The sequence below is a fragment of the Pelophylax lessonae genome (assembly GCF_965119305.1).
Source record: "Pelophylax lessonae genome assembly, chromosome: 4".
Taxonomy (NCBI): domain Eukaryota; kingdom Metazoa; phylum Chordata; class Amphibia; order Anura; family Ranidae; genus Pelophylax; species Pelophylax lessonae.
The window spans coordinates 98,171,148-98,186,568 of record NC_138771.1 but is presented as its reverse complement, the minus strand read 5'-3'; the positions used below and the strand labels follow the sequence as shown (position 1 = coordinate 98,186,568).

The 15,421-nt window shown below is 43.0% G+C and overlaps 2 protein-coding genes across 6 annotated transcripts in view; one reads left to right on the top strand and one right to left on the bottom strand.

The window, feature by feature from the left end:
* NEDD4 (NEDD4 E3 ubiquitin protein ligase) overlaps window positions 1–15,421 on the top strand; it is a 519,020-nt gene that overhangs the window by 344,147 nt on the left and 159,452 nt on the right. For all 5 annotated transcript variants that reach the window (XM_082253414.1, XM_082253413.1, XM_082253415.1 and 2 more), the window contains one exon: window positions 4,449–4,609. In XM_082253414.1, the coding sequence (XP_082109540.1) occupies window positions 4,449–4,609 (161 nt within the window). The remainder of the gene's footprint in view (window positions 1–4,448; window positions 4,610–15,421) is intronic.
* Window positions 257–738, bottom strand: LOC309552453 (ubiquitin-ribosomal protein eL40 fusion protein-like). The gene has a single exon (XM_082253416.1). It carries the CDS (start codon window positions 704–706, stop codon window positions 320–322), a length of 387 nt encoding a protein of 128 aa, XP_082109542.1. The 5' UTR covers window positions 707–738; the 3' UTR covers window positions 257–319.

The following is a 15,421-nucleotide window of genomic DNA, read 5'->3' as shown; positions in this document are numbered from 1 at the left end:
TGTCTACATTCCTTCTAATAGAAAAAAGTGATCAATGAAAAAAAAAATGTAAAGGGAAAGTGTAAAAATTAAAATAAGCAATATAAATTTTTTTTTTTTTAAAGTGCCCCCGTCTCTCCGTGCTCGTACGCAGAAGTGAACATATATGTACGTTGCGCCCACATATGTAAACGGCGTTCAATCCACAAATGTGAAGTATCGGCACAAACGTTAGAGTGAGAGCAGGAATTCTAGCCCAAGACCCCTCTTCTTTTTTTTTTTTTTTTTTTTTCTTATTTAATATTTTTATTTCTCAAAAATCAAGTAGTTCATAAGTTGTTTATTTGAGCTTCTTCTTGGGACGCAGGTTGTTTGTGTGTCCACACTTCTTCTTGCGACAGTTTACAGCACGAGGATGGAGCCTAGCATAGCATTTGCGGCAAATCATTTTGTCACAGTTGTACTTCTGGGCAAGTTGCCTGAGGGAAGGCTCAATGATACCACCACGAAGACGCAACACCAAATGCAAGGTGGACTCCTTCTGGATATTGTAGTCTGACAGTGTGCGTCCATGTTCAAGCTGTTTGCCAACAAAGATCAGATGCTGCTGGTCAGGAGGAATACCTTCTTTGTCCTGGATTTTAGCCTTAACATTTTCAGTAGTGTCACTGGGCTCAACTCCTAGTGTGATTGTTTTCCCCGTAAGGGTTTTCACAAAGATCTGCATGTTGGCGCCTTTTTGCTTTCCCCGCACGGCAGCCGGAGAAAAGACCTCCTCTTTTTAACAGGTAACCTGTAAAAATGTTTAAAGCATTGCCTATGGAGATTTTAAAGGACTAAAGTTTGGCGCCGTTCCACGAGTGTGCTCAATTTTAAAGCCTTATATGTTAGGTATCTATTTACTCGGTGTAACATCATCTTTCACATTATATAAATATTGGGCTAACTTTAGTGTTTTGTTTTTTTTTAATTCATGAAACATTTTTTTTCCCAAAAACAATACGTTTGAAAAATTGCTACCGTGTGACATAAAAAGTTGCAACAACCGCCATTTTATTCCCTAGGGACTGTGCTATAATGTTTGGGGGTTCTGAGTAATTTTATAGCAAGAAAAAATTATTATTTTTTACATGTAGGAGCAGAGTAACAGAATTGACCAAGTTTGGAAGTGGTTAATATTTACTGCCTCAATTTTGTGAGTCAGTGTAGTTTGACATTTCTTAATAGCATGCATTATCTTGGACAGCGATGGCTCCTGACACTGTGTCTGTAGCAGGGTGTTTATCATAGTTACCTACTGTATCCTCATTGTCAGCACTCCCTAGCCCTCTCACATAGCAGTTTAGATAATAGATGTGCTTTCTGTAAAGAAGTCAGCACTGGATCCTCAGTGAAAATGGCAGTGTTCCTATCTTGCTTCTGGTCCTTGGCAAACCCCACTAGCTTGTCCGCCAGTCCGTCAATTTTCACCAGCATGGTGGATGGGGATGTGCAAGGGAGGATTGTGGACACAGTGTACAGTGTACTGTAGACAGCTCAGTCAGTAAAAGATACCCAGTCAGATGTGTGAATGGGAGCTGCCGCCCTCCTAGAATTCAGCTACGCACACATACCCCTGTATTCTTTATTTCTAATAAAGAAAGTGTTCTCATCTTCTGGCACATCTGTGTAAATTTGACTGAATGGGCAAGAAATGCAAATCCTTTGACAGGTAAAACAGTTCAGTTCATACATATTTCATCTGTTTATTTAGATGTTTGCATAGATTTAACTTTAACTACTGTTGTCAATCAGTGCACTCTTTTAAAATAGCTGTAGCTGCTAGCTACATGTCCCATCTAGTGTACATCTGAGAACTGGTGCCTGACAGATGGGGTCTAGGGCACAGTCCAAGAGATTAATCGATCAGCATCTGGGCTTCTGATACCACTATAAGAGCACTTTGTAATACAGTGTAATTACAATGCTTCTACATAGCTTGATTCAGCCCCCTTAGGAGAAAAAGGTGAATATAAGATAATATCCAGATTACATCTAAAGACGTGATGGTAGCTGCCTTGTTCTGACACACAGGGGCTTTTCCACACAGTGGTTGCAGACGTTCCCCAGCTGCCTTGCATGTGCTATCCATTGAGAAAGATGCAAGGGATTTCAAAAACAGGCCTAAATAGAATTCTTAGTATTAAATTCTTAAAACTTAACCTGGCATTGGAAAATTAAACATAACTTTATTGGGGTGGCTAAAAATTAGCTTTAGGGCTCATGTTGATGGGTTTTCCTTTCAAATGCTGTTTGCTATTCAAACCAAAAGCATGCATTCGAATGGCATACACAAAATTAAACAAGAAAATTATGCTTTTTGATCTGCTTTGCCTGGAGCACATTAAACGCAGTCTCAGGACTGCCAAGTGTTTTGTTAAATAAGGGCTCATGCAAACTGAGCATTTGTTCAGCTGCTCCTAACCCTTTTTCTTCTGGCAGGGAAAAGCTGCTTCAAAAATGTGGTAAAAGCTGTGTATTGTGTACACATCAATATTTATTCTGCCCATTAGAATGCATTAAAGTGCAATAACGCAAATGGCGTTTAGGCATGTTTATATGCTTTACCTATTTTTTCTACCCAAATGCTCTTCTCCTGAGCCTGCAAGCGCTGTTTTTTTTTTTTTTTTTTTTTTCAGCCTCTAAATACTCTTCTAATATGCCTGTAAACACCTATGTGCACATGAACACATAAGCTAACATAGCGGGGTGTTTAGAGGCTGAAAAAATTCAAACTTCTGTAGAAGCTGCTTTTTTTACATACTGTGTCAATAGGGTTGTGCTGACCTGTGTTTGATGTGCGGTCTAAATGCATGTCAAATACAGGAAATGATCTCAAAATGACTATAGTCCTTTATAAAGTATGTATAAGATGCGGTTCACATATATGTGATGACAGACCTCGCATGTGATTTGGAGCGCACTGCTCTGCAAATCACATGTGATGTCAGTGTGATGCGAATTCAGCCATACAGAATCGGATCACATGGGTGTTCCGATTCATGTCTGAACTGACAGACAGTTTGCACTGCGATATACGAATTGATCTGGGGGTGTTGTAACTTTGTAGTGACACCCCCAGTGATTCGCATATGGCAGTGTGAACTGCCTGCAAATTTTGGACTCGCAGGGTTCCCAAATCGCATATGTGTGAACCGGGACTAACCTGTATGTGCAGCTTTTGTTAAGATATGTGCACTATACGTTAAGATAGATTACAACATGATAAAAAAAATAAATTTATTAGAAAAACACTATATATCTGAAATGAAATGCAAAAAGCTCCTGTGACATTGGGTGGAGGGGTCTTTGGTCCTGAGGTGGTTAAAATCAACATGGTATAGCCTGTTATCCGCCTTCAGCACTTCACAGACAGTACCTAAAGATATTAAGAACAATCTGTTTTTACCCAGCAAGTAGACATTCACTCTGCTCCCCTATCGGTGTGTCTTTGTGTGTAATAGATACTCCTTCAGGAACAAAAAAAAACAGGAAAACCATTAGAAGTGATTTTTAGACATGCAAATAGAAATCTCCCAAGACTGATTCCTGAGATCAACCAGTTCAACCCAACCCCCACTGACTTTTACCACAACTTCTAGACGATTATATGTTGTTGCCATCATTCAAGATAAATCACAGAGCAAATATAATAGAGAAATTCTGGAATCGTGTGTTGGGAGAAATTCAGAGACAATTGTTAAGAGAATTTCTGGCTCAGAAGTCGGACTTATAGATTAATTACATTTATGGTATATTTTTACAGTTACATTGGTCCAGCTATAAACACTAACTATGTGTGTAGCATACCTAGCCAATGTCCTTGAAAGCTAGAAATCACTGGAATAGACACTGGTGCTCAAGTGATCTCCACTTACTTTGGGGTCCTGTGCTGAGTGACTGCCCTGATGCATTCTAAACACAGGAGGCTGGGTATGTGTCGTGGGCACCATTAAAAGAATGGTTTGCACTTTCTGAATGAATGCAAAGCGTTCTCTGATTGGAAGTTGTGGGGCGGTGATGTCACACACACCACCGTTTCTTCAATCGGATAATGCTTTGCATTCATTCAGAAGAGAGGTCACTGGAGTAGCAGTGTCTATTTCAGCAGTTACCAGCTTCCAGGGACATAGGCCAGGTATAGGATATACATAGTTGCTATTGTCCAAGCTGGATCAATGTAAAAATATACTTTAACTGGAATGCATATTTAAAATTGCTTCAAATTTGCCTCTTTAGTTTGTGGTTACCCTTGCCTAATTTCCACAATATCTTCAAAAAGTTCTCCCAACAGAAACTCTTTGTAAATATGGTATGCTTTATGGTGATGTTTAATGCAGCTCACATTGCAATATTTTCCTCACTTTTGAGTATAAAACCAATTAAAGAACCACTTTTTGCAAGAGTAACAATCCCTGTTTGTTTTATAGCCAGGCTGGATTATCTTGGACCAACCAGATGTTCTATGCCAACCACAACAGCAGGATTCTCCACTACCTCCTGGCTGGGAAGAAAGACAAGATATCCTTGGTAGAACGTATTATATCAGCCATCAATTTAAAAGAACACAGTGGCAAAGACCTACTATTCAGTAAGTGATTTAAACCAAGATCACAGAGTTAACAATGGTGTCCTAAATGACAGTAGCTGTGAGTTTTTCAGATCCCAAAAAAAATAAATAAAAGGTATTAACACCAGTAACTTGCATATAAATCTCAGGGCCCCCAGTAGAAATTGGATGGGTCTCTCATCAAGTGACAGGTGACCTATATAATGCACTCTATTTACATTTACTTGCATCGATGGTCTGGCGTGGACAACCTATACCCTTTTTATACTTGTTACTATGGTTTAACAATTACAAATTGTAATCAGACCCTCTGAACAGGTTGTCTCATGGTCTTTGGTGCAGCTTTAGCTACCAAGAAATGTCCTCCTAGTTGAGTTCCTCCTTTTTTGTCACTTCAAACTAAGCGAATTCAGGTAGGTAAAATATTTGGAAAAATATTTTTATGTTCCTCAACCCTGGAGCCAGCAGTGCCTAACTTAGAAGGAAAGTCAATGAATACAGTAAGTGAGGAGATTTTTTATATACATTCCTTTTTTAGACTTGGATGAGATTCCTCCCTGAAAACAGGCCCTGTTGTAGCTGATGGATGTAGTAAAATCCTTGAATAACCCATATCCTTCACCAGGATGGATGCACTTTAGGTCTTGGTGGGAGGAGCTCACAAGTTCATATGCTGAATTCAAGATTTTTGAGCACTTTCCTTGAGCCAGTTTTTCTCCCATAAGTCTGCTAACTCTGTTATTCAAGGCAACACATCAAAACTTATAGTGCAATAATTTAAAGCTTAGTCCAAAGTTAGTGGAGGTATGTGGAGACAAAATGATCCAATCAAAGTGCGCACGTACATTAGTGTGGTTAACATTTTACAAGTCCAAGCAGCAGTCATCATTTGTTTTCCTGGGTGCTATGTATATGGCCAAAAAATCCAGATGGTACTATATTAGTCTGTTCAGCACTCCTGTGTTTGCCCAAAGATGTCAGTGGCGGACCAGGCAGAGTGTGTTGCCGGGAGGCTTGAACGGCTGCTCTCCATGGAGGAAACTGATCGGGAAGAACCACAGTGCTTGAGTATGTATGAAAAATCTGGCACCGCTCAGTACGAGCAAGGAGACTGCTCAAGAAGATGTAAAACGGGGTTGCTGGTACAACGTGTTTTGGGAACGTGGCCCCCTTTATCAAGTCTAAGTGGCAACAAAGGAGAATTCTTTTATATAGCCATGCTAATCAAAAGTGCCATTATCCCTGTACTTGCCAATGCTGATATCAGTCAAGACGCCCAGGGCAAGGATGCCAAACTGTGCCCCCCTTCCCTTAGGGTTAGGGTCAAGGCGCTCCCCCATCCCTGCAATAAACCATTGCGCCCAGGGCAACAGCCCCTCCTGCCCACCCCTTGTCTTGGCCCTGGACGGTAAAGCAGTACTATAAGAGTTTTTTAAAAACAAATAGCAATCAGGGCTCATTCCATTAATTAACATGTGGCAAGTTTATAAAATTGTGTCTAAAAATTGAATTTATGTATATATTCAAAATTAAATTCATGTCAAATTTAAACGATTTGATGATTTAAAAATATAAAAAATTATATATATATATTTACGCGTCTAAAACCATACATCTAAAGAGCTATCCCCAGTGTTTACAAACATCCAACATAGCTACGTCCCTAAAATCTACAATACATCATGTGTGAAAAACTAATTTAAAACCCGCGCTAATGGATAATCTCTTAAACTTAAAGTTTCAAGTGAAAATGTGTAAATTAAAAACGTGTATATAAGGTGCAGCTGCTGCAACACTAAGAAAAGCTTAGGGAAAATGGTAAACACAAAATTAAAGCAGCGCTAGCACTCAATAATAAAAATATAAATACTCTGTATGTGTGCTTCAATTAAACATATATGACACTCTCATGGTGATACAAGTTAAAAAAGTGTGTATGGTTATATCAACCTTAATATATAACATTCAATAGTGATATAAAATATAAAGTGCTGAAAATAGTGAATAAGAACTTTAAATATGAATAGATTGCTAAAAAACAGTGAAGAAAAGTCCATAAATATAAATCAACAATCAGGTGAAATATTATAGTCCTTATAATAATCCCAAGATAAGGTGCTCCAGTGCTGGTAAACAATAAAGTGCTCCAAGAGTGAAGGGTGCCCCTCTCAGTTCCCTACTCACCAAAACGCCAATAATTAGGAGCCTTTAGAAATATTGCACATAAGCCTTGGCACCTCCTTTTAAGAATCCTGGTGCCAAGGCTTATGTGCAATATTTCTAAAGGCTCCTAATTATTGGCGTTTTGGTGAGTAGGGAACTGAGAGGGGCACCCTTCACTCTTGGAGCACTTTATTGTTTACCAGCACTGGAGCACCTTATCTTGGGATTATTATAAGGACTATAATATTTCACCTGATTGTTGATTTATATTTATGGACTTTTCTTCACTGTTTTTTAGCAATCTATTCATATTTAAAGTTCTTATTCACTATTTTCAGCACTTTATATTTTATATCACTATTGAATGTTATATATTAAGGTTGATATAACCATACACACTTTTTTAACTTGTATCACCATGAGAGTGTCATATATGTTTAATTGAAGCACACATACAGAGTATTTATATTTTTATTATTGAGTGCTAGCGCTGCTTTAATTTTGTGTTTACCAATACATCATGTGTATTTATGATTGAAAAAATGGCTCCAAAGAAGTCCTGTTTATGTTCAGAATAATAAAGCATTAAAAAGTCCACAAAAGTGCTTGTGAAAACAAAAGGTCCAAATTTCTCTTTGCCAGATGCAAGCAAACCAATCCAGCCACTACCACCAGAAAAGATAGCCAAACTTCTTAGCCTGCAATATAACCCCTATGTTGGAAGGTCAAAAAAGGCTTTTTCTTACAACACCATTCCATGCTCCTTCTTTCTCCAAACCTGTTTAAATGTCTTTCTCAGGATCGTATGGACAACTCACAGGACCCACATGGGTGGCTTCCAGGGCACACATTGGACACCGCAATACTGTGGCATTGCAGGTGTTCATTGACACAAACCACTACACCTCTTCCTGCATGGACCATATAATTAAAAAGGAAGCGCAATACACATAATGTGCTACTGTTTAAAAACTGCTATTTAACACCTTCCCTCCCGGCCTATAGCAGCTTTGCTTTCTGACTGGCCGTCATATGATGCCCTTTGCATCGCGCCCAGACACAGAGCAACACCGATTAGGGTAAAGAGCCGATGGCATAGGCTCTTTAGCATGTGATCTGCTGTGTCCAATCACAGCTTCTCATAAGTAAACAAATGCGGTAATCGGCATTTCCTTTCCTCAGCGCTGTCCATGTCTGAGGAATGGAAAGCCGATAACCTGCTTTCCAGTTACAGTGCCCTGATAATGAGTGCAGCCCCATCAGTGTAGCATATTTGTGTCAATCAGTGCAGCATGTCAGTGGCAATCAATGCAGCATGTCAGTGGCCATCAGTGCTGCCTCACCAGCGCACATCAGTGAAGAAGAAAAATTACTATTCTCTTTTGTTCATTGACGGACACAGCTCCTGATCTTCTTAACTATTGGGTTATATAGCCCCCCTCAAGGAGTAGGACATTAGGCCGAAAAAAAGTCTGGCTACGTTTATGGGCAGTCCCAGGGGGTATACTCCCTCTCTCTGCTATAGGTACTCATTTTTTTTCTGCCTAGTCAGGAGTAAGGACCTATTTCCTTCCTGGTAATCTCTGGTCCTGGCAATTTTTTCTTTTTTTGATAGAATTTTTTCTCCTGTTTTTTTCCTGTTAGATCTACAATCAACTGCCGGACTGAGCAACGGCTGGATAATCTAGATCCAGTGGTCACCTCAGTCTGGGGCTGTGTGGGTGGTCTGGTCCACCTCCTGGGGTGGGGGCAGGGCGCTAAGCTGACGATGGGGGCAGGGGGGTACGCCATCAGCGACTGGGCGATCGGCTGTGCAGGGGGGGGTTGTACCTGGTGAGGGTTCCTGCCAGGGCTTACCTGTCCTTGAGGCCTAGGGATCCCTCCTGGGGCCACGCAGGGTCACCATTTTCTGTTAGCCTATGTGCTGAATGCACGGCAGCCATGTGTGTGTAGCCCAGTGGCCATATTGAGGTGGTTTGCCAATGAAAATAGCAGCAGCCATGACAGTGAAGCCCTCCGGGCGGCGATTTCGGCAGTGGGAGCCCCTCCTCATCCCCTGGTGCTGACTCCTGGATCCATTCATTTCCTGATCACCGCTCGTGCAGTGCAGATTCTCCTGGTGGCTGCTGTGCCTCGTTTCTGTGGGGTGGTTAGTCTGGTGGGGTCCTCTCCCTCTTTGCTGAGGATGGATTGGTGCTCTGTGACTGGCAACCGCGTGGTGCTGCCAGAGCGGTGGGGGTTGTCACTTAGCAGTGTTTTACACTTTTTTGTGGGGTCCCCCTGGTGACTCATGGAGTCTTGAAGCCCATCCCCCCACCTTAACCCCTCTCTGGGGCTGCGGGGCCCTCCGAGTCCCATGCATTCATCGACGCACTGACAGCGGTCCTGGAGTCCCTTGTGTCCCGGCTGGAGGTGGCATAAAGCGCCCCCCGCCTTCCCCTGCCTCATCTGTCTCCTCAGATCCTGGATCTTATTCGGCCGATGTGGACGTGGGTCACCCTGCTGGGTCTGAGACCACGCGCCCCCAAATCCTGAGATAGTGAGGATGATTCCTCCGCTTCTGCAACCGCGCACGAAAAGGCGCTGGTGGACACACTGATTATCTGTGCTTGAGACATAAAGTTGGAGGACACCGCTGCAGCTGTGACGGAGGCGCAGACTCCCTTTTGGCACTCACATGCCATCCAGAATGGCAAAGGAGTTCCCTTTCCCCTCCTATTTTGACAGAATTGTCACTGAATAGTAGGGACGATAAAAGCGTCCACTCAGGGTCCCTAGGTGAGTTGCTAGGCGATACCCCTATGGGGAGTCCCTTCTTAAGAAGTGGACTGTTCCACCGGTGGTGGACCCTCCGGTTTTCAGATTAAACAAGGCAACCATGATTCTGGTTGAAGAGTCCCCAGCCTTTAAGAACCCGGCTGACATGAAGGCGGAGGCTGTGGGCCGCAATTTTACCATTGACCAGGTGTCGCAGACTCTGACCGAGTGGGCTAATCTTTAACGCCATGACCTGGAGTAGCTCTCCCCCTGCCTTTGCTGAGCTGGCAGACTAGCTGGTCCAGGAGCTGCAGTTTACCTGTGATGCCTTTTTGGATGCGGCTCCCCTAGTGGCTCGGCTCTCTGTTTCGGCAGTGGTCCTTCTGCGTGTCTTTTGGCTCAAATGCTTGTCTGTGGACCAGACTTCTAAAAAGGCCTTGACTGATGTTCCCTTTCAAGGAGATTGCCTGTTTTGGAACTACCCTGGATGACATCAATAAAGGTCTCACAGGGGGAAAAGTTCCTTTCTTCTGAAGGCTACTAAGGGAAAGGAACCTCGTCTTTAACATGGGCCTGCCTTCTCAGCTCATAAGAAGTTTTTTCGTCCCTCAGGGTCAACTGACAAGGGCTCGAAGGATCCAAACAAGCCTGGTCTGGAAAGCCAAGATTGGGCTTCTCCAGACCCGTGGATAAGGCTCCTTCAGCATGAAGGTGCGCCCTCACCCATATCGGGGGTGGGGGAACGTCTTCGCTGGTTTCCGGATCCATGGACTTCCCCAGTGCAAGACAAGTGGGTCCACAAAGTCATTCGGTCCGGCTACATGATCCAGTTTTGAACTTGTCCCCCGGCAAGGTTTTTTCCTTCCAGCTCGCGCATTTCCCCAGACCACTTACAGGGCCTGTTTGGGGCCATTCAAGACCTGTTCCATCAAGGGGTGAGTATCCCAGTTCCGACTTTATAACGTTTTAGGGGCTTTTACTCAAACCTGTTCATGGTCCCCAGGTAGGAAAGCAAAGTGCCAAATCCTGGACCTCAAGGCGCTCAACTGCTTTGCTGCGGGTACAGAAGTTCAGAATAGAATCCATTAGAACGGTGATGGCATCCCTGCGTCTAAGATTTCCTCGCCTCTATCGATATCAAGGATGCCTACCTTCACATTCCAATGAGTGCCAGTCACCAGCGTTTTCTCCGCTTTGCTGTGAGAGAGGAGCATTATCAGTTTGTGGCATTACCTTTTGGTCTCGCCTCTGCTCCTCGGGTCTTCACACAAGTGTTAGCCCTCGTTATTCATATACTAATTCTTTAACTAGATATATCTACTCTTAATATTTTCATATATATTCTTATATATATTTTTTATATTTTTATGTACATTTTTATTTTTTAATAATTTGTACTCATATATTTCCTAGGGATTTTAAATATTTTATAAGGAATAAATCATTTAGTACGTTTCTTTATATATGTATTTTTATAAATTTATTGTTGAATATATTGTGTAACAAATGTGGTCGACCCTATATATGCTGCAATAGTCAAATTTTACCTCTAATCCATGGGTATTATATATTACCATATATATATCTGTTTGGCATTACCCAAATATGGATAATTACTTTGCCCGGCTCACATGGAGTTAACAACCACGGTTTCCTGTATTTGCGTTCCGCCGTGGTTAGTTGCCGGGCAACCACAGCGTATATATGGATGGGATTGGGAAGTGAGGTGACACTGCTGAAGACGTATATGACGAAATGCGTACAGCGTAGTTGCGTCACTTCCCGATCCGGATCTGCCGTGGAATGCATTGCGTTCCGGAATACTACACGCTACTGCCGGCTACTTGTCTGATCTCTCCTCCGAGAGAGAGATACCTTAACCACTTAAGCCCCGGAGGATTTGGCTGCTTAAAGACCAGGGCCTATTTTGCGATTCGGCACTGCGTTATTTTAATGGACAATTGCGCAGTCGTGCGATGCTGTACCCAAATGAAATTGACGTCCTTTCTTTCCCCACAAACAGGGCTTTCTTTTGGTGGTATTTGATCACCTGTGCGATTTTTATTTTTTGCGCTATAAACAAAAAAAAAGCGTAAATTTTGAAAAAATAATATTTTTCACTTTTTTTTTTTATATGAAATTCCCCCCCAAAAAATTAAAAAATCAAAATTTTTTAACATTTTAGGCCAATTTGTTTTCTGCTACATATTTTTGGTAAAAAAAAATCGCAATAAGCGTATTTTGATTGGTTTACGCAAAAGTTATTGCATTTACTAAGGGAAAGATTTATGTCATTTTTATTGGGGTTTTTTTCAACAAGTAATGGCGGCGATCTGCGATTTTTTTTTTTTTTGCGGGACTGCGACATTGCGGCAGACAGATCGGACCCCTGACTAACATTTTTGACACTTTTGGGGGGACCAGTGACATTACTACAGTAATCAGTGCTATAAATATGCACTGTTACTGTAAAAATTACACTGGCAGGGAAGGGGTTAACTTTATTAGTGATCAAGGGGTTACGTGTGTCCCTAGGGGCATGATTCTAACTGTAAAGGGGCGTGGCTTGTGATGTAACCACAGAGACATACGATCCTACATAGCAGGATCGTATGATCTTTGCAGTTACATCAGGGAGAATGACAGGCGGCTTTGTTTACATCAGCCGCCTGCCTTTCTCCCTCTCCAGCGGGAGATCACGAGGGGATGCCCGTGAACGAGCAGGGGCGGGAGCGCGCCTCCGGCGGCGCGAGCTCGCCCCCTACAGGCTCCTGGGCGAGTGACGTAGTACTACGTCGCTTTGCCCAGGAGGGGCTGACTGCTGCAGTAAATGTACTGTAGGCGGTCGGCAAGTGGTTAAATGCTGATTTTTTTTCAACTTGAATGTGAGTACCTTTCTTTATGCGCTTGAATAAACTTATCCTACGGAATCACACTATATCTCCCCCCCTTACACTATATGTCCCCCCTTATTCTATACACCACACCACCGGAGTATTACCCAGGAACAAGCTGAATACCGGAGAGCAGCACGGGCCCTTCCCTCTGCCTCTTACACAGAGAAATACGGAAGTAGAGGACCTCTAGGAACATACATCTTCCTTCTGTGTTATACAGCTACAATATAACCTGCCTAATACCCCTGTGTGGGGTTGGGCACTCTGGTGAGTGCAATCTATTTCACCAATCACTTTGAGCACCTTCTGCAGTGCACGAAGATTGTTTGCCAGCACCACTAGAAGACCAAGCACTCCAATATATGAACTTCATTCATTGTTGTTGCATATTTCTATTTTTAGATGCACTTATAATCCAGGAGTATTTTTGTGCATATATCCATTTGCACAAATCTTTCTGCTTTTTGATACATTGTATATCAATTTTTTCTTTACACACCAATCACTTTGCCCCTTATCAGTGTATACACCAGGTAGGTGTGCACTACACACCTATTTGTATCCTCCATTCACTTTGCACTTTAGTGTTTTAATCGAGTAGGTGACCACCATACACCTATCACATTTTTTTATATTTATTAATTTAATATTCAAATAATTATTTTTTGATATTTTTCTATTATTTATTCACACCTTGTCACTTTGCTCAATAATTAGTTATTATATGTGTGTATATATATTATACTGGTTTCTTTTTATATTTCTCACACGCCACTATATCACCTATATCACAAGTCACCTTATATTTATTGAAATTGTGGTAATTAATGCTTTGTGATTTGATATATTTATATTTTTTTAAGATATTTATTTATGTAATATCTATTTATTTGTGAAATCTAATAGATTGACACCATTACACTATCCCCTTTTGGCAGCGCCAATTCCCTACCCCCCTATATACCTAATATTCAGATATAGCGTTGCTATATTTTAGGGAGGCTGCAGCCCCTTCATTCCTTTACATCTCCATAGCGCAGGTTCCTCTCCTTTATTTACACTGGTGCTAGCTTTGCTACACCAATGGAGGATCACGGTACTTGGCTACTTGGACGATCTCCTTCTGCAAGCGGAGTCTCCCTCTGCTCTGGTAGAAAACCTGGAGATCGCAATATGAACTCTGTGGGAGTTGGGCTGGATTCTGAATTTTAAGAAGTCTGCTCTGGATCCGTCCATGAAGCTGGACTATCTGGGCTTTACTTTGCACTGGACCCTAGCCATAGTGCTCCTTCCTCTGGACAAACTCCAGAAACTGCAGGCTGCAATTCGCCTCCTGCTGTCCAACAGATGGTTGTCCCTCCGGACTTGCATGCGGGTGCTGGGCCTGATGGTGTCTACCTTTGAGATGGTTCCGTTCGCACAGTTCCATACGAGGTCCCTGCAAAGGGAGATTCTGACTAAATGCAACAAGACTCCGCAGTCTCTGGACAACCGGATCCGACTGAGTCGGGGAACGAGGGAGTTCTTGATATGGTGGCTTCATTCTATGGTGCATTGGCCCGGGAAAATCCTTCCTGCCCTTGTATTGGACAGTGGTCACCACGGATGCCAGCCTGTCCGGCTGGGGTGGCGTCCTCTGCAAGCATTCTGCTCAGGGGATCTGGACGCTGGAAGAGTCCAGACTACCATTCAATGTCTTGGAACTCTGAGCAAACAGACTGTGTCTGGGATCATTGGATGGATCGTCTTCAGGGTTGTAAAGCGTGCATTCAATCAGACAATGCCATGGCTGTGGATTATGTCAATCACCAAGAGGGCACAAGAAGTGTCCTGGCGGCTCTGGAGGTAGCCCGCATGCTATGGTGCGCTGAAAGGTTCGTTTCAGCCCTCCTGGGGTGGAAAATTGTCAGGCAGATTACCTCAATTGGCAGGCATTGGACCAAGGGGAGTGGTCCCTTCACTTGGAGGTTTTTCATCAGCTGTGTCTCTGGTGGAGTACACCTGAGGTGGGTCTGTTGGTGTATCGGCTCAACAGAAAGGTGCAGAGGTTTGTGGCTCGGTCACAGGGTCCTCTTTTGCATGCCACACACGTGCTGGTGGCCCCGTGGGGTCAGTATTGGCAGATTTACACCTTTCCTCCTCTCAGGTTTCTGCCCAGACTTCTATGCAAGATTGAGGCAGAAGGGATTCCGGTCATCTTAGTGGCTCTGGACTGGCCTCGTTGGGCTTGGTACGCCGATCTGGTGCGAGTTCCTTTGAAGCTTCCTCTCAGGGCGGATCTGCTGTCCCTAGGACTGATCTTCCATCCTGCTTTACCGTCGCTGGCTTTAATGGCTTGGCTGTTGAACGCCAGGTGCTAAAGGATAGAGGTTTATCTGAATCGGCGATTCCAATGCTGTTAAATACTAGGAAATCTACTTCTAGGAAAATCTACCATTGTATGTGGAAGACGTACATTGCGTGGTGTGAGTCGCTTGAGGTTCATATTTGCTCCTTCTTGGTGGCTCAGATCTTAACCTTCCTTCAACGGGCGGTTGAACAGAAGTTGGCCTTGAGTACCATCAAAGGCCAGGTGTCGGCTTTGGTGGTGTTCTTCCAACGACCTTTGGTCACACACTCCCTGGTGCATACTTTTTTTCAGGGTGTCTGACATTTGGTCCCTCCAATGCGGGCTCCATGGCCACCTTGGGATTTCAATTTGGCGCTTTCAGCTCTACAGAAACCTCCCTTTGAAAATATTTGTGAGATTTCCGTTTTTCCTTCCAAAGGTTGTCTCTGATTTTCATGTGAATGAAAACATTGTGTTGCCTTCCCTGTGTCCCAGGCCTAAACATCCAAAGGAAATTGCCTTGCATGCCTTGAATTTGGTTTGGGCAATTAGGGTGTACCTGGCAGCTATGGGGTCTTTCAGAAAGTGTATTTGTGCTCATGGACTGACCTCGAAAAGGGTTGTCTGCTTCCTCTGCGACCATTTCCAGATGAATCAGCCAGACGTGGGTTCAGGCCTATTCCATCA